Source organism: Acyrthosiphon pisum, chromosome A1 (assembly GCF_005508785.2).
Source record: "Acyrthosiphon pisum isolate AL4f chromosome A1, pea_aphid_22Mar2018_4r6ur, whole genome shotgun sequence".
Taxonomy (NCBI): Eukaryota; Metazoa; Arthropoda; class Insecta; order Hemiptera; family Aphididae; genus Acyrthosiphon; species Acyrthosiphon pisum.
The window spans coordinates 92523126-92548099 of NC_042494.1; the positions used below are offsets into that span (position 1 = coordinate 92523126).

At 27.8% G+C, this 24974-nt stretch overlaps 1 protein-coding gene across 2 annotated transcripts; it reads left to right on the forward strand.

Annotated features, from left to right (window-relative positions):
• Positions 1–33: 33 nt before the first annotated feature.
• LOC100162518 (extracellular sulfatase Sulf-1) lies at positions 34–24904 on the forward strand. Of its 2 annotated transcripts, XM_001948059.5 has the most exons (15): positions 34–594; positions 11947–12342; positions 19622–19864; positions 20028–20179; positions 20247–20416; positions 21092–21242; positions 21311–21486; positions 21569–21807; positions 21875–22010; positions 22090–22224; positions 22291–22713; positions 22801–22941; positions 23018–23202; positions 24218–24517; positions 24599–24904. In XM_001948059.5, the coding sequence occupies exons 2-15, from the start codon at positions 12078–12080 to the stop codon at positions 24670–24672; spliced, it is 2790 nt and encodes a 929-aa protein (XP_001948094.2). In that variant the 5' UTR covers positions 34–594; positions 11947–12077; the 3' UTR covers positions 24673–24904. The 2 variants fall into 2 exon arrangements, with proteins under 2 accessions (XP_001948094.2, XP_029343659.1); XM_029487799.1 differs by lacking the exon at positions 34–594 and having other exon boundaries at positions 10932–12342.
• Positions 24905–24974: the final 70 nt, after the last annotated feature.

The following is a 24974-nucleotide window of genomic DNA, read 5'->3' on the forward strand; positions in this document are numbered from 1 at the left end:
GCAGTGCTGTGTAAAGAATCGTTTGGAATATAATATTCTCCGCGTACCTATACGTAGGCACATTCCTATATATATATTATACAGCAGCGGTGTTGACGATGATGATAGTTATAACAATAATAATAATTATATTATGAAAAAAATCATCCACCTCCTCGTGTATAACGCAATAGCCAGCGACGACGACGACGACGTGCTATGGTAAGCCGGTAAAACGTATTGTGTATAATATTTTTTTCTTCTTTTTTTACCAGTCTGGTGCAGCTGCTGTGACGCCGCCGCCGCCGCCGCCGCCGCTACCGACGCCGTCAGCCGCGGCCGTTTCTCTTTAATTGTTATCATCGGCTTGCCGCGCCCAGTCCGTTCAATCAACAAATGATAACGCGAAATTTAAACACAATTTGTTATTTTAAATTTTACGCGCAACGTCGGCCGATGTCGATGCAGCGCTTTCTTAATCGCCTTTCAGCGTTCCGAGAAATCCTGTGCATTGGATCTCAATGATAAAATGATTGCAGTTCTTACCGGGTGCGACTTGCGGTGCACGGACGTGCTACAATGTTATTATAATTTTATTCGCAACGGATTTACTAGGTGAGTACCTCTATCCGTACAATACTGCGTACACATCTAACTATAATAATATTTGAATTTTAAATTGCGAACGAGACAACCATTTGCACGTTTAATAAACGCGAGTACGACGTATGACCCTGTATTAGGAATACAATAAATTTTTGTTACCTACCCACTATCAGATTTCATCGAGAGAAATTTTTCGTCTTGAATAATAGGTATATAGGTATGTAAACGGCGTTATCGAATCTTGCACCTATTCCTAAGGCTTATTCGTATATAGGTACGTACGAAATTATGAAAAAAAATATGAGCATTGTGCTGCGCATTGCTATAATTTTTTTATAATTACACAATTTTGATGTAACTGATACACAAAATGGTACCTGCAGGTAGGATATAATAAATGTATATATTATAAATATAGGAACATAATTATTCTGTACAACAATTATATATTATATAGCATTATAACTTGAAGTTGCAATGCTTCAGCCTAATCATAAATAAATAGCACCAATGGAAAACTCAAAACACATACCTACCTATCTAATTTATTGCTTTTGGATATTACCTTAGGTATATAGGCAATAATTTTAATACTAGGTATTGAATAATGCAAATGTAGATTTTTTATATTTTTCACACAAAAATGAATTGCAAAATTGTAATATACTATTTTTATTGATTTTATATTGTAACTTTTAGACTCATATTTTTTTTATGTTATAAAAAATTGTATATATAATTTTTTTTAAATTTAATAAACGGGTTTTTATATTTGTTAAGTATTTTAAATTATATATAAATATTTAGTAGATACACATTTTTAACAGTGTTCCTAATATAATTAAAAGATTAACTTAAGTTAACTAAAAACTTAATCAAAGAGATCTATTTAATTGTAATATATTCAGTATAGGAAGTGTTTTTTTCCTCTGTTATAGTTTCATAAAATATTTAAAAGTTTTATAGTGGCAATTAAAATAACAAATAGCTAGGTAGGTACTTATCATATCTAAATTCATATGAGTTATTTTTTAATTTTATAAAATAAGAAAATGAGATACGTATCTATTACATTTTGTATTCAATTTAATGTTTTGATATAGGATTACATATTATGCTGTATAATAACTGGACTTATATTATAATTGTATATCCAGTTATAAATGCATGTATCTACCAATAGTTTTAAAATAATCATTATCATAATTAATTTGATCTTTCAATTATTTAGTAAAATTAAAATTTCATTGGAAAAAAATCTGAAATTGTACAACGTATTTTTAGTATTTTTCTTATCAAACAATAATGTGAATTATTGTGTGAACGAATTTATAGTAACGTATGTTTCGTATATACAAGTGCGATGTACTTATTGAGATATTTGTGTTAGTGTTCTATATATTTTATTGGAATGTAAAGTAAAAAAAAATATATATACCAACTCAATTCGTAATAAATACGTATTTTTTTATATATATCTTAAATTCATTTGTCTGCCCTTGACAAAGTGTCAACCGTATAGGTCATAGATATCCCGGCCCACAGTTATTTTGATTCCCGTGTCTGTTTACTGGTCACGAAGTCTGCAAAATTTATGTTCTCTCTCTTTCTCATGCGACTCTTCCGGTGGATAGTCGGGAGCATTAGGTAACCATCTGTTCTCGGTTTTCGAGACCATTTTTCTTTTATTACATGTCAAACACAGCATGATACCTACTACGAGAACCGAAAAGAGAAAAAAAACAAGGATTATATGAGACCCCAAAGTGAGATAGAAAAAAAATAGACCAGATTACATGTGGTTATTGTTGTGGGGCAACACAACGAGCAGGTATGAGGATCGCAGGACGTTGGGTTGTAGACATTTCGGTGCCTACTGACCGTTTTATAATATTGTAAGTACCCTATTCTGTAAGTCTTATACAAATGTATATTGTGTACACTATACGTGGTTTCTGTTCTTCAATGAATGTTCTGAAGGGTTTTCGAAATCGTGATTGTTATCCACCCACACTATACACACGATAAATATAAAACCTTTAAAAATCAATACTACTTTTTTGATCTTTAAATATTGTAAACACATCCTTTTTATCAAAAACACACCATGCTCTAAAATTATACGTGATCCATGATTATTTTGAAAATTACAATAATACTTCGTTCATAATTTTCTTGATTATTTTTATAGCAATGTAATACTTAAATTGCCAATAATCAATGTTATATAATATGTTGGTTACGAACGAGTTACAAGCATTTATTTATTTTTATTTAAACGGGAGAGCCCAATAATAATAATTAATATTACAATAAATATGTGAAAAAACTGCAAACTGTTGGTGCCTCTAATCCCACAAATCACAATATACATACTGCAAAGGAATAATATTATGGATAGAGACGTAGTCTGAATGTCTGTTTTTACCTCGGTTTTTACTCTCGAATTTTAAATCGTCTAAAAAAATATTAATTATTAAGCAGGAAATCTCTTGGACTAGTTTTTTTAACTGAAGTATTTTCTATCAAGGGTAGAATAATCTAAGGAAATATTATATATATACCTATATATATATATATATATATATATATATATTGTATATACATGGTAATGTAATAACTATAATAGGTTTATTCATATTCCTATTTCACATCGCTCATTTCTCACGTCAAAAAAAAAATAAAAATAATGTTTCTTTTCAACATTCAATATTAATACATTTGTGATTTAAAATTTGCCATGTAATATTAAAAAGAATGTACCTACGTTGTTAGTTTGTTTCTACTATAGTTTAAATTTCAATTCCTGAGAACTCAGCATTGTCCTACTAACCTATAGCGAACCAAGTTCATGTTTTACTCTGTAATAAGTGCATATTAATGTAATCAACCATATTTGTACGTTATATACAGGGTGATTCACCGCGAATGCAACCCCCATTTTTCATTTTAAAATTTATTCAAATTTTGAATTCTGAAACTTTTCAATATATGAATTATTACTTGTTAGTAAGTAATTAATAAATTATTTAAGTATACAATGGTCATATTTGAAATACTCAGATTGTTACAGCGTTTAAAGAGTGTACAGTGACGTTAAAAATATATTTATTCAAATTAGAATCGCCTTTTCTTCTACTAATATCACATTTTAATATGTGTAAATAATTTTAATAACACAATAGAATTTTGATTTAAATGAAACCTCAGAAATTTCTGTATTTGAACCGGAGCCTTTTGAACATATTGGAACCGGAACCTTATCAGAACTCTTTTTCGATTTTCTTAGGAACCTAAACCGGAAACCGTACCGATATTTGTTGGTGTCCCTGATGTTTTTTCGATTCCAATATTATTTAGATGTTGTATTTGTTAATGGTAAACGGAAAAAATAAACCAACGAAAAAAAACCAAAATGATATTATAATCAACATCTTTTTCCTTTATTCTGTGGCTGTTACTTAATAATAATAATAATATTTGAAGGTATTGTTATTATTAATAATATTTAAATATATATATATATAATTTTAGTATAATAAATAGTAACAAAGCAGGGAACTAACTAATTAGAAAGTTAAAGTTAAGTTAGAAAGTTATTATCCACCTACTTAATAATTAATTTATATAACGCCATCAATTTTGAAAAAATGGGTTTTTAAATTTATATTTTAAACTAAAAAAAAAACTAATTTCTAATCTATACTCTAACTTAAGAAGTATTTTCGCCAAACTAACTTCTATCTAACTAAGTTAGACAATTTGTTAAATTTTTTTTTTTGTTTAATTTGTTAAATTTCAGAAAGTAACTTATATTCTAACTTAGATAGTTACTTTTTAATTTTTATTAAAGTAACTTAACTTTAACTAGTTGAAAAAAGTGACTAACCTGCCCAGTTTTGGAATTGGATAAAATAAATATATAATTAATTGTATAATATTTGAATTTTGAATGTATAATTAATTTATATATAAGTTTTATAAAATTGATAGGTAACTCAGCATAATATTGTATATTATATTTTGTGATAATGCTAACTCTTTGATTAGATTATCACTTTGGTTTTTTTTCCGGGATTCTTATTTATAGGTATCTACCTAATAGTAATAATAATTGGTGCATTGAAACTGGTTGTAAACAATATAAGCATGGATCTATAATTTTTATTTTTATATCATACATTTTAATATCATTTTTAAATTTTAATATCTATACATTTCTAGAAAGCAATAATTTTCATATTCATGAACAGCTATCAAAATGTTAATACATAAATTGTTATTTGCTCATCTGTTAGTCCCATGTTGACCGATCGTCATGAATTTTTCCCTATGGTTTATTTATAGTTTTGGACGATAGTGTCTAATGATATTGATGACTAATAAAATGATTATTAAAACAGTCATAATTATGCACCCGTAAAGTTGTTATCAGATTGTGATATGGACTAATAAATAAATAGAACACCTATTTATATTTCATATAATATTCATATTAAATAATATATATACCTACTTTATTAATTTTGAATAAGTTCTTATAAGTATATTATATTATTTTTTTTAAACATTAATTTATAATAAATTCATTAGATAAGTAAATTTAGTTTTTAGTACTTAATACTTATACATGCCTATTTAGAAAAATATATTGATATCTATATAGAAAAAACCTTAATATATTACACAATTGCTGGCATAAATTGCAGTAGTCTTAAGTTTAAACTTTTACAGCTGATGCTTACAACTTACAATGAGAGGTCACAGCTATAGAGTTTGTTAATCAAGAAACTCGGGACTGTATAAAATGAATTCGAATGAGTAATGACCGCATTCGTCACAATGTCCTTTTTAATTATAGAAAATTATGTACCTATCGGCTATCTATCAGGTGTTCAGTAGGTACACAAGCAAATTACATTAACAAATACATACTTGGCAACTTGATCACATGCATAGGTATATTGCAAAAATCTAATCTATTATTTAAATAAAATCATTTTTTATAGAGAAAAATGAATATCATTGATAGTATAAAACTAGGAGGTATTAGTAACTTCTTACAATACATTTCAACAAACAAGTTTTTTAAAATTTGTTTTGGGTGTTTTTAAAGAAATAGTAAACCTACTAAGTTAAAGTTAAGTTTAAGTTTAAGTTCTTTTAACCCATAAACCCATAAACTGTTATTTAATCTTATAGTTTTAGATATGAATTTTGTACTTTCTTAATTTTTTTTTTACCTTTGGTATATCTAAATACTGGTATTTATCGGAAACTTTTATTCTACAATTTTAAGAACCGGAACAGAAACTGGTACCCTTTTTTTTAAAAAAAAAACCTAAATTTTGGTTGAACTGAAAATTAAAATAGAACTAACACCGAAAAAATCATTAAGGTGAAATAAAGTCATTTGTTAAAATATTTATTTTGTACGCTTGTACGTTTATTAGTTATTAGTTATTACAGTGTCTTCTAATGGATAAAATTGAATTTTTTTACTGACACTTTTTTCTTGAGTTGTTAAACTGCTTCAAAATTGCATATATGATATACATTATAAGTTATAACCTATAACTTATAAGTATATGACTCATAAGTATACCAGGTTTATTAATAGTTAGTCTTGATTATGTACTTATGTCTAATGTATCGGAAATATATTTGAACACTACTTATCTACACAAATAAGTACATTTTAAGGAAAACAATAATGAAAAGTACTGCTGATTTGAAATATTTAAGAATAATAAATTAAGATGTATAAAATAAATGAACAAAATATATTTACTATAGATAAATTATAGTAATTACCTATTTATTTATTATTAAGGAGATTGGTGGTGATTGGTTTTTAAAATCTTACCTACAAAAAGTAGTTGAAAAGAAGATATACCTACTCAAATTATAGGAAAGAATTATACATTCTAGAAAATAAATCTCAAATAAACCTTATGGATAATTCAACTAGAGTTCCAAAATCTTTATCGCATATCTATAGATTGATCGATACTCAGGGGCGTCATTTGGGGGGGGGGGGGGGCAGGGTGTGCAATGGCACCACTAACTTAAAAAATGTTAACAATTGGCCTGCCATTAATACTCCAATGCGCCGTCATAATTAACTTATACATGTTTTCATATACAGGTAATATAAAATATATATATTTTAAGTTTTTGTATATGTACAGTAATGACATTAGCTGATTGCTTTAACTGCTTATAAGCTTTTAATTCTTTGAATTGCTAGCTATTTAAAAGTTGCATTAGTCGTTATGAGTTTCAATTAGAATTATAAAAGGGAAGGAAAGAATATTTACATAGGTTTACATAGGTTTCCTACATTTATATATATATAAATATATATTTTTTTAATGGCCTGGTGAAATGTCAAAATTGGCCTGCCTAAAAGTTTGCACACCCAGAAAAAAAACTGAAATGACGCCCCTGTCGATACTTAGGAAATATGTTATAAACTAATCATTTTAATATGTCCAAATTATACTATGTCACACCACGCGTATGGTACGAAAGACAAAATATAATCATCGCTCCAATCTTCTTAAACAATAAATTATTTTTAGATACATGGTATAAAATCTTAACCTTCGATGTCGTATACATTAAGCCGTCAATGATCAATCATTTATTTAGGTACTTAATAATTATTCATGTCGATATGATGGTATATACTAATATTTTATTTATTTAATTTAATTTAATTTAATTTCATATACGTATAAATACTGAGCCCCACTGAGAAAACTCGTGTTTATACTGTTTATATACTACCTCCAGTTTTCTATTATATACTATAAAATATGAGCAGGTGCCTCCCAACATTATTTGTAAAAAGTTTCAAGACCCCATGTTTAACAAATTATGTATATAGGTAGTGTACTTATATAAAAATATACATATAGTAGGTACCTACTTAACTAAAAGTATTACGAACTACGAAACTATAGCTTATTTTAACCAAAAACTGGTATAGCTACCAACAATAAATACAAACTCTAGACAATGTACCTATACTAATATTATGTAATTTTCTTTTAAAATAATAATTCATTTTAATAACTTAACGTCTCACCATATTTGTATTTTATTTCAATATATTTTTTTTTTAAGTAGGTCACTGGTCAGACTTTTTTGTTATCCTATGTTTTTTATAATGCTTATTTTAATATATCATAGAAATCATTTAATTTCTGTTTTCGTTATCTCCTTTTAAACTTTTAAAAATAAATAACTGTATTATATTATTTGGGAGCCTCGATCCTTTCTTTAAAATCATTAATGTTTTAATAGAACTTACTAGGTATCTATGTTTAAGGTATTTAAGATTAAAAATTAATTTTCCAATTTGAACGTTCACAACGAGATTAAAGTTATATTTTAAGATATATCTAATAATATAATTAGATATTTAAAATATTTATTTCGTCCATCCTATTTTTAATAATTGGCAATATATTATAATAAAGTGAGTATATTTTTTTTTTGTAGTTTGCCGATAAAATATTAACTAGTCATGGTTCTTTATTCTTAACTGGTCTGGTTTGAAGTGTGTATGGCAAAGGTGCAGTTTGGACCTGTTTTATAAATTTTGGCTCGAATGTCTTGCAACTCGATTTTGTACTACTCATTTAAAATGTTATTAACGCTATATATGTATTATTTATTTAACGTAATCATTAGTTCTTTATGTTAGCAATTGTTTATTTAATTTTTTATTTTTCAAAAACAAGTTTGATGAATTTGATCACAATACGTTTTATTGTTATGAACAATGAATCATCAGAATTATACCAACCAAATAAAACAATACGAAGAATTGAAGAATAAATGTATGTGTATACATCATTTTTGTTATTATATATATCAGCACTCTAATTGGCATACAATGTTTATACTCAATAAAGTATTATAATATCTATAAAACTATTTTTTAAATTTAGTTACGTTTCCAACCGCAGTACCTATTATATATTATATTATGTTCTTAATTCTTAAATCTTTATTATATCCATTTACTAGTAACTACAAAGTTTGTCCATGGACAACTGCAGTTTACAAAGTTACATTAATTTATCTGGTGTCCAGTATACTGTAAATAGTATTTCATTTTTCATACAATGTACTATATATACCTTAACTATTATTTTCTAATGCATAGTGTGTAAAAGGTTAAAGTGTCATAAAAAAATAATTTTTATTGTCTGTGAATATATTGTGTGTACGTTTTTTAAACACATGTTATATCATTTATATCTTTTCGATTTTTTACGTTGTAACTTGTAGAATTAGAATACTATATAGACTACTGTATAATATAATTTATAGCTCATAATAATTTTACTGGATTATATTAGCGTATTTATTGCAGTGCTTCACGTGTGCAGGCTTGCTGGTGTTACATTACATGGTCACTGTATATAATATACTTTATACGTAGGTATAGTATAGGTACCTATTCAATTTTCACAGTTTTCTTAGTCTCGACAAAAACCAGTTTTTTCTTTGTTTTGTATTTGTGATTTTAATAGTTAATATTGTTATTTATTACACTATATTACATTATTTTATATTATTTTGCATATTTCAATATCGATTAAATGTTTTCAAAAAAATATTGAAATAAATTTGTGCCATATATTATAATTAATATGTACAACGTATATATATATAAACGTATCTGACATATTGTAATGTACAATTTTCAAATTTTCGTAATAGGTACACATATATGATACCTGTAATATTGGTGAAATTGTATGTTTACTTTCATATTATATTATAGGATGTAATATTCATACTTTGGAATTTATTTTTATCGAATTAATTTAATTTATAAGATATAACCTCCTGTGGCCATTGAAATAATTTAACAGCAAAGATTATTGTTTGGATGTTTTAACATGATTTCAAGCAATATGTATAATGTAGTGTGTACACTCTACAGTGTATATATATATATATATATATATATTGCATATTTATGAGTATGGGTAATACGTTGACATGTTGATTCAAAATATTCTACCAATTTATAATAATTAATTCGTTGATTTGAGTACATAATCTGCGATATGAACGGTATAGGTACATTTTTATTAGCATTTTTACCATCATGATGATTATGATAAATTTGGTATATTACGAGGAGAATGGAGATAGGTAAAAAGAGAAAGAAAGTTAATTGCGTGATTTGGAGCACGGGTGTTATAAAAATAAATAGGTGTTTTCATGTATTTTTATTATAATTTATAATTAAATTCAAATAATATTCGATTTTAAGAAATTATTATATATTTATATATACATTTTTAATACGAAATATACAATCTATACAACCAGCACAATAAGTACCTATATAATTTTAGGTATATAGACGTATAGCCGTATAGGGAATAAAAACATTATTGGGGTTGCGTGATTAAGAAGCCATTAGTGACACTGAGCTTGGGATTAATCATGACACTATTTTCGTAGTCTAAGTCTACCACGAAGATTTCCAGGAAGTGAAGGGATATGTACGTCGCTTATCAATGGATTTTAATGGTTTACTAATCTAAAAAAGAATCGTTTATAAAAGATTGATACTTATTCCTCAATTGTTTTAAATTTGAATGCATGAAACTCAATGTGGAATCCAGGTTAGAAACAAAGGGTGAAAAATTAGAAATCTTGAGAATTGTAATATTTTGGAATTCTTGAATTTTGTTTAAATTTGATTTCTTAGCTGATCCTCAAAATGTAATCCCATACGTCCATATTGGCTTTATTAGCGTTTTATATAATTATTATTAGTTTAAATATAGGTAATAATAAATTTGTTCTTTGAAAGTGAGATTTTTAGTGAGAGGGAACGAGTGTTGAGAATTAATCGTCTTGACTTAAATGACTTTGCCAAGTTAATCTTTTATTGAGGTAGCAGAGACCTAAATATTTAACATTGTCGAGAGAAGGAGTATAATAGATTATTTATGGTAATATTTTGGCAAAGTATATGTTTTAAATCGAAGGTTATATTAACGGATTTATTGAGATTTAATTAAATTCGCCATTTTACGCACCATTCAGAAAGAATATTTAAATATGATTGTAAAATGACAGTGGTAATTATAATATTTGAAGAATATGAAAATAATTTATGAAAAATATTATGTAAGTTTAAAATTTATTAGAATAACACCTAAAATTCAAAATACATAATACATTATATTTGGTTGACTAATGAAATACAATTTTCATTGTTACAACATGTTTCATTGTTACAAGCATTATCAATTATTATAATCAGTCTTAACTTTAATGTTCTGAACTTGATACATAACAATAACGCAATAGTAATGACTTATAAAAATAGCAAAAAAAAAAAGGTGTACTGAATCCTTCGAATCCTTTGAATTTGAATGGTATACCTAGTTGTTAGGTTCGAAAAACGATTCTTAATCCTACAGATGATAGCTCGGATTACTAAAAAATACACTTTATCGAATTAAATTTCAATTCACGACCAATGTTCAATCTGTACAGAGATGCCGATGAATACTCAACGGTTCCGAATAAGTTGCTTAAAAAATATATATAGACCTATATAATATAATCATACAAATGTTTTATTAATAGCTACTTTGTTCCGCACTATGTAACCACTGTAATAGACATGCTTTCGTATATGTTAACGTATACACTAATCTCGTGAAAATTTTGTCACACCGAGGAAGTCAGTGATTGCCGTGATTTACTCTGTGAACGTGACTGTCTCGGACAAAACGAATACCGATTTGTAACAATCAGTGCGTAATTTTATTATTAGACTACACCTTACCCGCTCCGTAGACGTCATCGGGGAAATCAATTAGGCAACAGGTATTATTAAAGATTGCGATTGCAATTTCCGGTCGGTGTCCGATCGGAAATCGGGAAGTACGTGTAGTAAAACGTATAGGGGCATGTCGGGATGAGAAGATGAGCGAAGAAGTGAAAAGAAGACGAACCGTCGCGACCGGAAGGCCGTTGACCTGAATGTGTAAACAGCGGACGGCGCGTTAATTCGCGCCGCGGCGAGCGGCAACACTGCGCCGCCGGCAGTACCCGCGACTTGGTTCTTCGCGCTAACACGAGACGAAGTTCATTCTCGCTTCGTGCGCCAAACGCTAATTGAGTTGACCCAGTGAGAGTGCGCCGCAGTCGGTATCCCGATCACTTCGTCCGTCGCATCACACCGCATCGCTCGCATCGCAACCCCCACCGGAGGGACGATAACATACCCGCCAGACTGCGATCGTACCATAATACCTACATATTATTATTATCATAATAAATCGCGATTTCTCTTGTCCCTGTGCGCAGGTGATGTATCCGGCCCGCGTACGGTCCGTCATCGTCGGCAGTTGTTGTTGAACAACCGTCTTGCGCCCGTCCGGAAGAAGGGCCACCGGTGATCGGCACCGTCGCGGTAAAAATAATAATATCATCGTTACATGGGTACCGCTGGGAGCTGCGGCCGCGGACTGTCGCCGTTGTGCCGGTGTCTGTGGTGGCTGACGGTCTTCTCTTGGTGCGCGGCGCAAGCTCTGGGCCAGGACGCGTTCATGCAGCGTGACAACGCGGTGCTCCCGCGCCGGCGAGTGCACAAGTTCCGCAAAGCCCAGCAACACCACCAGCACGTCGAGGACGCCGGGAACAGCGAACGGAGGAGGCCCAACATCGTGCTGATCCTGACCGACGATCAGGACGCGGAACTGGGTGAGTGGCATTCCCTTGTTTATTTTTTTATTCGTTGTAATCGCATGTTATGCGTAGTTATATATAATTATATATACAGTATAATTATAAATTATAAATTAAAATTATTACTCTCGTCCGCGTGCCAACTGGTATTTTAATATTATAATGCATCAGAGTCATCTATTTTTTCAAATATATTATATGTTAATATATAGAATATTTTATTTATATAATTTTATACTATTTAAAGTTTTCCGCTCAGACGTACAAAGTTCCTCTATCGAAGTCTTCGAAAATGTTCACGATGTTTTTATTCAAACGCTAATAATATATTATGATATTATCTATATGTGTATATTTATTATTGCTGCAATGATCATACAAATAAAATTATTTCAAATTATTTCAACAATAAAATTATCTTAATCTTATAGATCATAGAAAAATGTATTTATTATTTTATTAATATTATAACTTCCTGCGAAAACTCGAAATTAATAGGTATTAAAAAAAATATATTTAAATAGGTACTACACAATGTCACAATATGTTTTACTCGTTAATGTGATTTATTTAAGTTTTAGAAAATTGTATAGACGTATAGTTAATTAACATGAGCACAATATAATATACATTTGGTAGATATTTTTTTTATAGGTATGTGACAGAATTTTTAAAACAAACTGTCCATATAAATTATAATTAGTTATAATTATTGTTTTTTTTCATAGTTCTAAAATTAATAGATATAACAATTTAACAAATAGATCATATTATTATAGTTATACGAGTAGTTATATAATATTTGTGTTGAGTTAGTATTTAATTTTTCTGACCATTTACCAAGAATAGGTAAAACTCTGAATAGGTATACGTAATATATCAAAGCTTTTTATAATGATAAATTATCGAGATTAGTTATGAACTAATAATTATTAAATATTAACTGTTAATAATAAATTCTAAATCTCAAATGAAACTATATACATTTATAAATTCAATAAATTATTAAACATTTAAGACAGGCACTTCAAAGTTCAAACCTCTTTATTTAATAAAAAAAAATTGTCTTTTTCTAAATTAAATTACTAAAATAAAATATTAGTTCAAGTGACAAGTATCTTTACTTAACATAACATAGATGACACCTTGAACAACATATTAAATAGGAGGTAGTTTTTAAAAAGTATAAAAATTAAAACTTTTGTTGGTTTTGTCCTAATCATTAGGCGAGAGTGAAGTGTAGGTTAGGTTCACACCACATTGGTTAGACATATATTTGATTTTAAATACTCCTCAATATTCAAAAAAAGTCTTGGTCAGATTCGGTAGCGGACGCATACTAACTATTGTCTATTAATAACATGCTTCTATGCATAGTTTTTGGGATGTAACCTAAATAATTTTCATAATTTCCTTACATGCGATTGGACGTGTGCGCATTGTTCTGATTGTAGAATCAAAGACTGATTTTATTTATTAACACCGAAGATATTCAAGATTTTCGATTATTTTTCATCAATCAAAATCTTTTGTTATCATCTATACCTAGTTCTGAAATATCGCTATCAAAAATTGCAATCTTCATTGTTTTCTTGGTTAGAATTATTCAAAATGTATAAATATATATATAAATTTTAGTTTTTTACACAGAAAAAATGCAATACCTTGGATTTAACGCAAGGGGATAATGTCATTTACGTACTAATAAATAAAAAAATATAATTAAATTAATTTTTTTTGCACATGTAAATTAAATTAGTGATGTGTCTAAAACATTTGTTTTTCTTTTACTACCTATATCATAATATTATATTTTCTGTGATTATATTTGAGTTTAGAGGTCCTGGGATTCTATACTTTAAAATATAAGTCTAGTAAACTGTAGAATCGATTTAAAAACCAATTTAAGTTTAAGAAAATGTAAAATAATTTGGTATCCATAATTAATTGAAATATTATGCAATTTAATAAAATGTTTCATTTGACCTTTACACTTGAAAAATTTAATGCAATTTATTTATTACAAAGTAGTTATTTATTATAAAGTAGGTAGGTACCTAACCGTGATACCTAATTATAAACACGCGATATGAAATCGACCATAACAATTGCTTTTATAAATAAATAAATATGTTTTCGCTATAGGTATTCTTGATTTAAATAATATTACTATCGTAATTACTTATCAAGCATAAGTATTTAGTTTGGTAATGTACTAAATTGTTTGTTGGTACTAAAATAATGATAAAAACTTTATAAAATATATTCAATCAATAGCAATGTTGACAAAAATGTTTGGTAATGTGCCAATCCTTATAGACCCCTCATGATTCTATCAGAAAACCATTAAGTACTTAAGTGTAATTATAGATTGTTTATTTATAAAAAGTCAAACTATGTAATAAAAAACACTTGAGACATTTTTATTTTTGTTAATAAGTAAATTTTTAACAACTTATTACAAAATGTTCGTATTTTTTACACATATTATTTTGCTGCAAGTATATTGCAATTATTTAGCTTGTTTTACATCATAAGCTCCAGTACCATGTTTGTTGAATATTTTCTACACGTTATAAAAATTCTAGGATAAATAATATGGGATTTTCAATACGTAGATGATCAATTAATTATATTTGTTTTAATATATTATTTAAAAATATGATTACAAATAATTTTGATAATTTAATCTATATTCGAGATTTTCACTTCATAATTTCACACAAATATTATTACATACATTTCGATACGACACCGACGATATTATTACTTATTTATTAATCAATAATATAATATATATAATATGGAATACCTATATATTCAACCCATTTTATTGAGGTCAACCAATCAATCAACCTTTCAATTATAAATTAAAATAATTTATTACAAGATTTATCAAGTACGACTTTATACATTTATTTTTAAATATTCAAAAAATAACTATTTTATGAAACGAGAATCATTAAAACTGTGTTCAAAATAAATTTTTTTTATGTAAAATTTTATTTAAAAAGCAAAAGAGCATTTTCACTTGTTCTGTAATTTTTTTTTAGGGTCTTTACTTATATTTAATTTGAAAATATCAATTATACATATATGTAAATATACGAATGACAACAACGTTAATATTAAAACAAATAAATGTAAAATGATTATGGAAAATAACTTCGAGTTAAAAAGAGTTAGATACTAAAAAGATTAAAGATGATGGGTTAAGAAAAAAACATCTTACACGTGAGAAAGGAAGGACATTATTTAATAAATTAAAATAAAAATGCCGGACAGGATTTAGAGATCTCGGAGCAGAAAAGGGTTGAGTTATGATATTTTATTTGATTGTTGTACCTAATACTAATAAGTGGTATAAACTATTTTATTTAAGAAATTATTCTAAATGTACCACACTCTTATGCACCTTGGTTACCGATAACAATTCAAATATTTTGTACGGTTAATGGTAAATTGTAAATTTATTAATAATTAAAAATTGAGTGTAGATAATACGTACCCACTTAAAAAAATCGAGAATATAGACGGTATTTAAAAAGTTTGAAAGTTTAATTGTTTAATCATCAAAATAGTTTCATTTATCATATGATAAATGAAACTATTTTGATTTATGGTATAAATTGCTGTTAACCATTGTACAAAATGTTTTAATAATTGAGTCACCGACAACGCCGCGAACCCAAAATTTTAAAATTAAAACAGCGACAGCAATACAGCTAAACGTAAAAGTAAATGGATAATTATTTCCCCCGATGCATTTTTTAAGTCTGACTATTTCCAAACATTTTTAAAAATGTATTCGAGTGTATGCAGTTATAAAGACGTGTCTACGGTTATTGGTTTTTGATTTACAAATAAATAAGAAAATCGTTATATAACAAATCGAGTGAATATCCAACATTGTAAAAATATGAACTCCAAACGCTCATAAAAATTTAATTTAATTTGCTTGTAGACATTGGTAGATAACTTTATGAGGAATCTTGTATTACATTTTAAAATATTAGATTTTAAAAAAAAAAATTTTATGAATTTCTAACTTAAAACAATTTGCACATTTTCGTGAATTTTACGTATTTTGTCAGTATTAGAACTTTAAATGCTTATAAAAAAAATTATGACTGGATTTTTACCCAACAAATAAAATTGTATTGATATTTATAAAATGAAAATCTAAAAAAAAATGGAAACTGAAAATGTTCCTAAACAGCTCAAAATAAGTCAACATTTTTTGAAAATTGCACGGTGTATAGAAAATGCTTATATAAACATTCAGTCAAAATTTCATGTATCTACGATCATTTTTTTTAGAGTTACACCAAAAACCAAAATCAATTTAGCGTAAATATATTTAACGTATATTTAACGTTTTCCTCAAGTTTTCTTTAGTTTTTCACGGCGCTTTTGAAAACTACTTTGCATCATTGTAAAAACAATACATTCATCGCTCCGCTCAAAATCTAAAAATTTAAATATTCCCACATAAAAATAGTATTGTAGTTTTTTAGTTTTTTTATTATCTCTAAACATTTATTTTTATGTTATAAATTATAATACGTCGTGTTTTAAACATTACTTTTTATTATATTACTTTGGGCCTTGGGGGAATAATGCCCGCCTTATAAAATATACCGCAGAGGGAAGTGCCCTACTACGCCGAAAATAGTCTTTGGGGGAAATGTCCGGGGGGAATTGTCCTGCGCTAAAGCACTAAATAGTTAAGACACATAATAGAAAATGTTGAACATGGATAAAAATGTATTACACAATATAGGAGGTACTAGTTACAAATGCCAACGATAACATATATTTATAAATTCGTATACGGAAAAGTTATTCAAGTCTAATATAATTTATAAATGTCATGTTGATCTGAAAACCAATCCTCGGACTTAGACACTAACTGTAACTCCTGGGACGTGCAATTTATTAAATCCAATTTTTAATAGGGACATTATTTTTAAAATTATAAAACAAAAAAACTTATACCTGCTATAGTTACTACAAAAATTATTTACTTATAGATTCTTTGTTTGTTTCTATATTTATGTATATTTATCATATTTCCTAAATCATTCAAAGTTGATGGATTTGGTTCTCGAGCATTCATCGTTTTAGATTAGGTACACTCGTTATTCGTAGACCGTAAGAGTAGAATCTATTTGATATGGTTATTAAAGGTATACTTAATGCAATATCACTAATAATTTGACTTGTATTATGTTCCAATTTTTTTTTCATTTCTTTGGGTAGCATTTTGACTTAATTGTCATTTAACTACAAACATATTAGTGTTTTGACAAAGATATTTTAATAATCAAATTATTTTTTCGACCGCAAAGTTTTTCTATTTACACACATCTCTTATAACCACCATAATACTTTAACAATATTTCCGATTTAAATAAATCTGTCGTATTTACAATTTTTTTTTAACAATAAATTAATAATTAATATTTGTTTGACTTTAAAAAAAAAAATAAAATGGATAATCAAAAAGTGCTCCAATATACTATTTTAAATAATTTATAATTAAACCCATTTCATATGATTTGCGTTAAACACACAACTCCATCCACTCTAGTATCGCTCACGTTTACCCATATCCATTTTATAAACCATTAAGCCAACTATAAAATTTATATCATTAAATAGCAGATATATACATATACACGATTACGACTTTTACTTTCAATTTATTTCTGTTTTCGAATTAAGTAGTATTGTATAGTAAGACATTTTAGAAGTTTTGAAAATTAGCTATTTAGTGGTTTGCCACATTGATTTCGCGGTATGTTAACAGAAAATTAAATAAAATAATAAATATTACGAAATCAATGTATATTTTATTTACCGGAAAACTAATAAGCTAAAAATTATAAAACTATTTCTTATGAATATATTAATATTGTAACTGGATGAATTATCAATAGGTCGGGTAATATACCAAGTATATATTGACATTTTTGTATTTAGTTGGTGAGATAAAATCAGGATAGTATGCGAGGATAATTCGCGCTGATGGAGAAAAAATGAAAATAAATTATTTTAAAGCTATTAGCCATTAGGTATGGTATTAATACATAGTATCGTGGTATACCTATGTTATAGTATTCAAATAAAAAGTGTTTCTAGTGGTTAAAAATTATTTTTTAAATGTTAATATGAAATCAATTAGTATTAGAAAATCAACATTTTACTCCTCTTAAGTCTAATAACTTTAAACTGCTATTGAATAATATTTAATATTCATATTTTTTAAATAACTAAGTATAATATTTCAGTAATTTCAATACAAGTATCTTTTGTGGATTCTTAAAAAAATGTAGGTACCTATCTACTTATTTAAATTTTTCACATAGGTACACATAGAAATACGTTATAATTTACTTTATCTACCTTTTTGCACGTTTAGTGCAAAATCAGTTTTAGATTAAAAAATGTAAATGACATTTACTGTTCAATTTTTATATATTTTGATACGCTCTCGATATAGTTGTACTTATTGTGATGCCTGTAGGCTGTAGCTACACTTATATAATTATAATTCATTAATTAATTCTCTTCAGTGAAAATAATTTTATTTTAAATGCCAGTACATACAGAGTCAACAACTACGTATCGCTATACAAATCGTACATTCTTCCCCCTTATAGGACAGGTTACTGTTTTAGATCGCCCACAATGATTGGTGAATACAAATCGGTTGTCAGGATAAATATAGTTATCGTCCAGACCACGGTTATCTAACCGTGGTCCAGACTCTAGAATTTCTCACCTCAGTGCAAGCAATTTTATTTATATTTTATGCATTTAAAATAAATTATAATTGTCGTGCATATTGTATTTTTAATTGTTTTACCTATATTACAAAGTTATACAATCTATAAGCAATAAAACTGTAAAACAATCATTCAATGCCACAAAATAATAAAACTAATAATTAGATTAACAGATCCTTAACTCCGATAAAAATTCAAATTACTTTTATAATTTATTATTATAGCAATATATTTTACCTTTTACATGAATATTGGATTTTATGTAAAAAATATATATAGTTTATACTTGTAACTTCCATAGTTTAGTTCGTAAGTTAAGTTATTTTTGTATTCAGTATAATACTCAATAAATCACTTAATATAATATATTATCATCTATAAATACATTCTCTTTATGATGTCCAAACACAAAACGCAGCATACTGTACATCAATAATGCGCAAAAGACGTGATCCATTAACGTTTCAAGTGATTTATTTTTAAAAAAATTTTTATTTCAATAGGATCTTTGAACTATATGGAGAAAACACAAAAACTGCTTAGAGACGAAGGTGCCGAGTTTCAGCACGCCTACAGCACTACCCCTATGTGCTGCCCGTCCAGAAGCTCATTGCTTACCGGTTTATACACACACAACCACGAAGTGTTCACGAACAATGACAATTGCAGTGGTCCAGTATGGCAGAGTGTTCACGAGTCAAGGACGTTTGCCACTTATTTAACCAATGAGGCAGGATATCATACAGGTATTTTCAAGTTCCACTTGCGTAGTTGCGTGTAATTTTTTTCAGAAAAAAACCAAAGCACACGAATACGCAATTATAATTTATAATATTCTGTAATTTTTCTAAACACTCCAAGACGTGTTTGAGGATAAGTCAATAAATTTAAATTGCCTTTTATGTTTAGGATATTTTGGAAAATATTTGAACAAATATAATGGAAGCTACGTACCTCCAGGCTGGCGTCAATGGGGAGGTCTTATTATGAATTCCAAATATTACAATTATTCGGTGAACTTAAATGGCAAAAAAATTAAACATGGCGATGACTACCATAAAGTAAGCATTGTTATTTGTTTATAACTGTTCAATGGGATTAATCGTTGAACTTTTAATCCACACACAGGATTACTATCCAAATTTGGTCACCAACGACTCAATAAACTTTCTTCAACACGCGAAACAGCACCACCCTCATCGACCATTTATGCTTGTGATGAGTTTCCCGTCACCTCACGGGCCCGAAGATTCTGCACCTGAATACTCTGACATGTTTTTTAACGTCACTTCACACCAGTAAGTCTAAGTTAATGCCTAATTCCCAGATTTATGCGAAGTCGTGGGTGGTAACTACTAACTAGTCATCTGCACAATTTGTGAATGAAACCGGTTCATGTGTGCTAAACATTAAATTAAACCTGTTATTTTAACTGTCTTTAATCCTATATCTTGCTAGACACATTTTGAACTGTCTTTTGCCACCAATAAATAATAATATTAATAATAACAATAATAATAATAATAATAATAATAATAATAACAATAGTAATGATTTGTTAACAAGCTATTTCAAAGTTATTATATTCTAGTCAGCAGTAGCACTAAATATGTTAAAAAATAAAATTCATATTGTGAAAAAAACAATTTAAACAGACAATATTACAATGACGTTTGGTACTTTTTTGTATAAATCATAAATGTTACAAATGTTTTGTTTTTAACTCATTGTGTTTAGATTTTTGGAATATATTTTGTATAGTTATTACTTTCAGTTTAAAGTCTATATTAAATAAAATACTATTTATTCATAAAGTAAATCAGAGTTTTTAAAAAACTTCAAAATATTTAACCTTGGAATTATGTTACATATCATAGTATATATTTTTACTAGTTTTGTTTGGTCTAATCCTTAAAATCCTTGACTTATGATTTTAATCTTATTTATATTTAAATATATTTTATTATTTGCAGCACTCCTACATATGACTATGCTCCTAATCCAGACAAACAGTGGATTTTACAAGCGACTGGACAAATGTTGCCAATTCATAAAAAATTTACAAATCTATTAATGACAAAACGGTTGCAAACATTGCAAAGTGTAGATGATGCTGTATCTAGAGTAAGTGAAAATATACAATTATTATTATAATTTCTTTGTTCTTATATTTTCTTTTTATTACCTTCTAGGTTTATGGAGAACTGAAGCAATTAGGCGAATTGGAGAATACATATATTATTTATACTTCTGACCACGGATATCACTTAGGTCAATTCGGCTTAGTTAAAGGTAAATCTTTTCCATTTGAGTTTGATGTACGTGTTCCAATGTTAGTACGAGGACCCGGTATTGAACCTGGAACAAAGTAAGTACATAAGTAGATTAAAATATGTATCTATTCACTTATCTTATACTTGTGTATTAATAATTTAATTTAATTATTTTAGAGTAAATGAAATATTTCTTAACATAGACTTGGCACCTACATTTTTGGACATTGCCGGTGTTAATCCTCCAGCTCATATGGATGGCCGTTCTGCATTCAAACTGTTCCATAAACATAAAAAGGGTAATAAAAAGTTTGTCGCACATTGGCCTGATACGTTTTTAATTGAAAGCAGTGGCCGAAGAGAACATAATAAACACAAGAAAATGTCTACCATCTTATCACCATCAATTAACAATGGTAAATTTCCTTTGAACTAAAAGAAAAAATAAAAAAAATATTAATATTGTTTTCTTTTAAAAAAAAGATTTTAGTGTTGAAGATGATTTGGGAGTTATTGCTGGTAACAAAGCTAGAGAACTATTTGAATTATGTCAGAGATCAGATCACCAGACTCCTTGCAAACCTGGACAAAAGTGGCATTGTGTTCGTGATGGATTTAGGTAAGACATTGTGTTTAAGTGTTTTATAAGAAAACTATTCATGTGTTTGTTTATGATGTTTATATTATGTATTTTATAGGTGGCGAAAACATAAGTGTAATCTAAAAAACCGAAATCGACTTCTAAATGGACTTAAAAAATGTACTTGCTTTTCTGCTGATGGAAATTTATACACAAAGCTTGAAATGGACAAAAACAAAAAATATAATTCTAAGTAAACAATTATTGTCAATATTGGAAGGTTTTTAATTTAGTAATTATTAAATTTATATATTTTCAGAAATCTGAAAGTAGCCAATTATAAAGACCGTTTTCGCAGGGACATTATGTCATCTCTTAGTAATAACATGTCTTCGATTAAGAATGTATTGAACAAACAAATTGATGACTTACGGTCAATGGCAGTGGTTAATGACTCTGCTCTGGCTAGCTGTACAGTTACTCCTAATGGTGATGTGAAGTGTACAAATATTGTATACAACAATCCAAAAGTTTGGAAATTCAGTCAGCATCGTGTACAAAAACAAATTTCAAGTTTGCAAAAAAAATTAGAGAAACTTAGAGAAATACAAAAACACCTTGAAACAAAGCGACCAATTATTGATGACAAAGATGAAGAAGATGACGACACAGAAGATGACCTAAATGAAGACGATTCTGAAAACTTGCCAACAGATTACTCTCAAACACAGTGGAACCTTGGGTCTGTAAAATATTAATTGTTTTAAGAAGAAAGTTTATTAAGACTTTTTATTTGAATTTTTGACATTTGTCACAATTTATTACACAGGATGGTACCTGTACACAATTATAGCATGAGTCCTGGTAGCTTACTTGTAGATGGAGTTGAACCTCATACTCTCAGACATCACGGACATAAATCACAAAATACAAATACTTCTGCAGACACGTGTTATTGTGTGCCTTTCATGTAAGCATACTCAAGAATTTAATTTACTCATATGAATTCTTATTAATATTAATTTATTATGATTTTTATATCAAAGGTTTAGTGAGAATGATCCTGCACTAAATAAGGAGGTAAAAAAGTTGCTGAAAGCTGATAGGCAAAAGAAAAAAGGACGAAAATTTCGTAAGAAAAACTCTAAACTAAACAAGGAGTGTATGTTAGAAAAAATGAACTGTTTTAATCATGATAATGATCATTGGCGAACAGCACCATTATGGACAGGTAATGTGCTTAATTAGCATAATATGATACCTACTTGATAGAAACAGGTTTTTTACTATTTATTTAAAATACTGTTGGGATAGCATGATGACAATCATATAAGATAATCATCTAAACGATACATTTTTCTTATTATTAATATTTTAATTAACTTACTATCATAAAAATTCCATAACATATATTAGGTAGTACCTACTTTAACACAAAAATGAGTTTTAAAACTAATTAATATTATATTATAAATTAGAAGGTAATATGCAGGTGATTCTTATTAAGACTAATAATTAGTCAAGGAGTTGTTTATTGCCATTTATTTGTTATTAACGATAATGAACTATTTTTAGTGCTAGTTATAAATAAACACAAATGTCTTAATATGTATAGTTTTTATGGCAATATAATTATAAAAATAAAACGTATAAACTGCAGATGTTGACAAATTTGAATGTTATTTTTTTAAGTATTAGATTTCACAATAATGATTGCATTTGAGCGATCAGGTTTGGTGCTTTTGCATTCGGTCAGAAATGTTATACTTAAAAACGATAAAAACATATTAATATCATGTCGCTGCACTTGTGAAGTGTGCTGTGTGGACCGTTCATTAATTGTCTTAAAAAACAACACCGTATTATCTATATAATTATTGTAAGCACATATACCTAGGTATACATTTTAAAACATAATATTTATGTTATAATATTATCAATATTCAATGGTATGTAATCATATAAAATATAAATAACTGATATAATAATATACCTATAAGGTATACAGTAAATAATTGTGTACCCATCGATTTTTTAAAACATTTTTTTAAGTACCTATAACATTTCTGGAATATGATACCTTTAATACATAATAATTATTAATAAAATAATAATCATATTGACGAATTTTACATGCTTTAAAAACTATATAATCGGTTTAGATGATAAATATCAATTGTTTAGGTACTGTAAAAAAAAAATCTCCGCCAACCATTTAAACGTTTTTGTCTGTTTTCTTTCTGCAGAGGGACCATTTTGTTTCTGCATGAATGCGAATAACAACACATATTCGTGTCTTCGTACGATCAACGGCACACACAATTTCCTATACTGCGAATTCGTCACCGGGCTAGTGACGTTTTACAACATGAAGATCGATCCATTCCAACAGCGGAATCGAGCTTACACCTTGGAACCCAAAGAAAAGGACTGGCTCCGAGATTCGCTTTCAGAAATGGTCCGCTGTAAGGGTTCTGCTCAATGTGCGATCAGCCCGGTGAAACGTAGAAAAAAACTGGACAGTTTTAATACGCTGTCGTCCAATGGTAATTATTATTACGCCCGTTATACAGCTATAATACAATATTTTATGTGTAAAATTATATTTTTTTATACTATGTTAACAGACGAAGCAATAACGAGTAAAAAGTTGCTGACGGAACAACCAAAAGATTTGGATATTGCAGTGCGATACCGATAGCACACACTATATACATCATATTATAATAATATTATGTAATAAATAATTATTTATACCGAAAATTAGTGTAAAAATGCAGTATTATTAATTTATATGTACCTATATTTATTTATTTTAATTATGTATTGATTTTTAAAAACGACTTGATGTGATTTATGTACCTATATTTATATATATTATATATTATATTTGTAATTTGTTGAATGTCCAATAAATTGTTTAGAACATTTTTATTTTATTTATATTATGTTCCAAAGTTATTTTTCACCATTAGCGTTATGTAACTTATTATACTTATATAT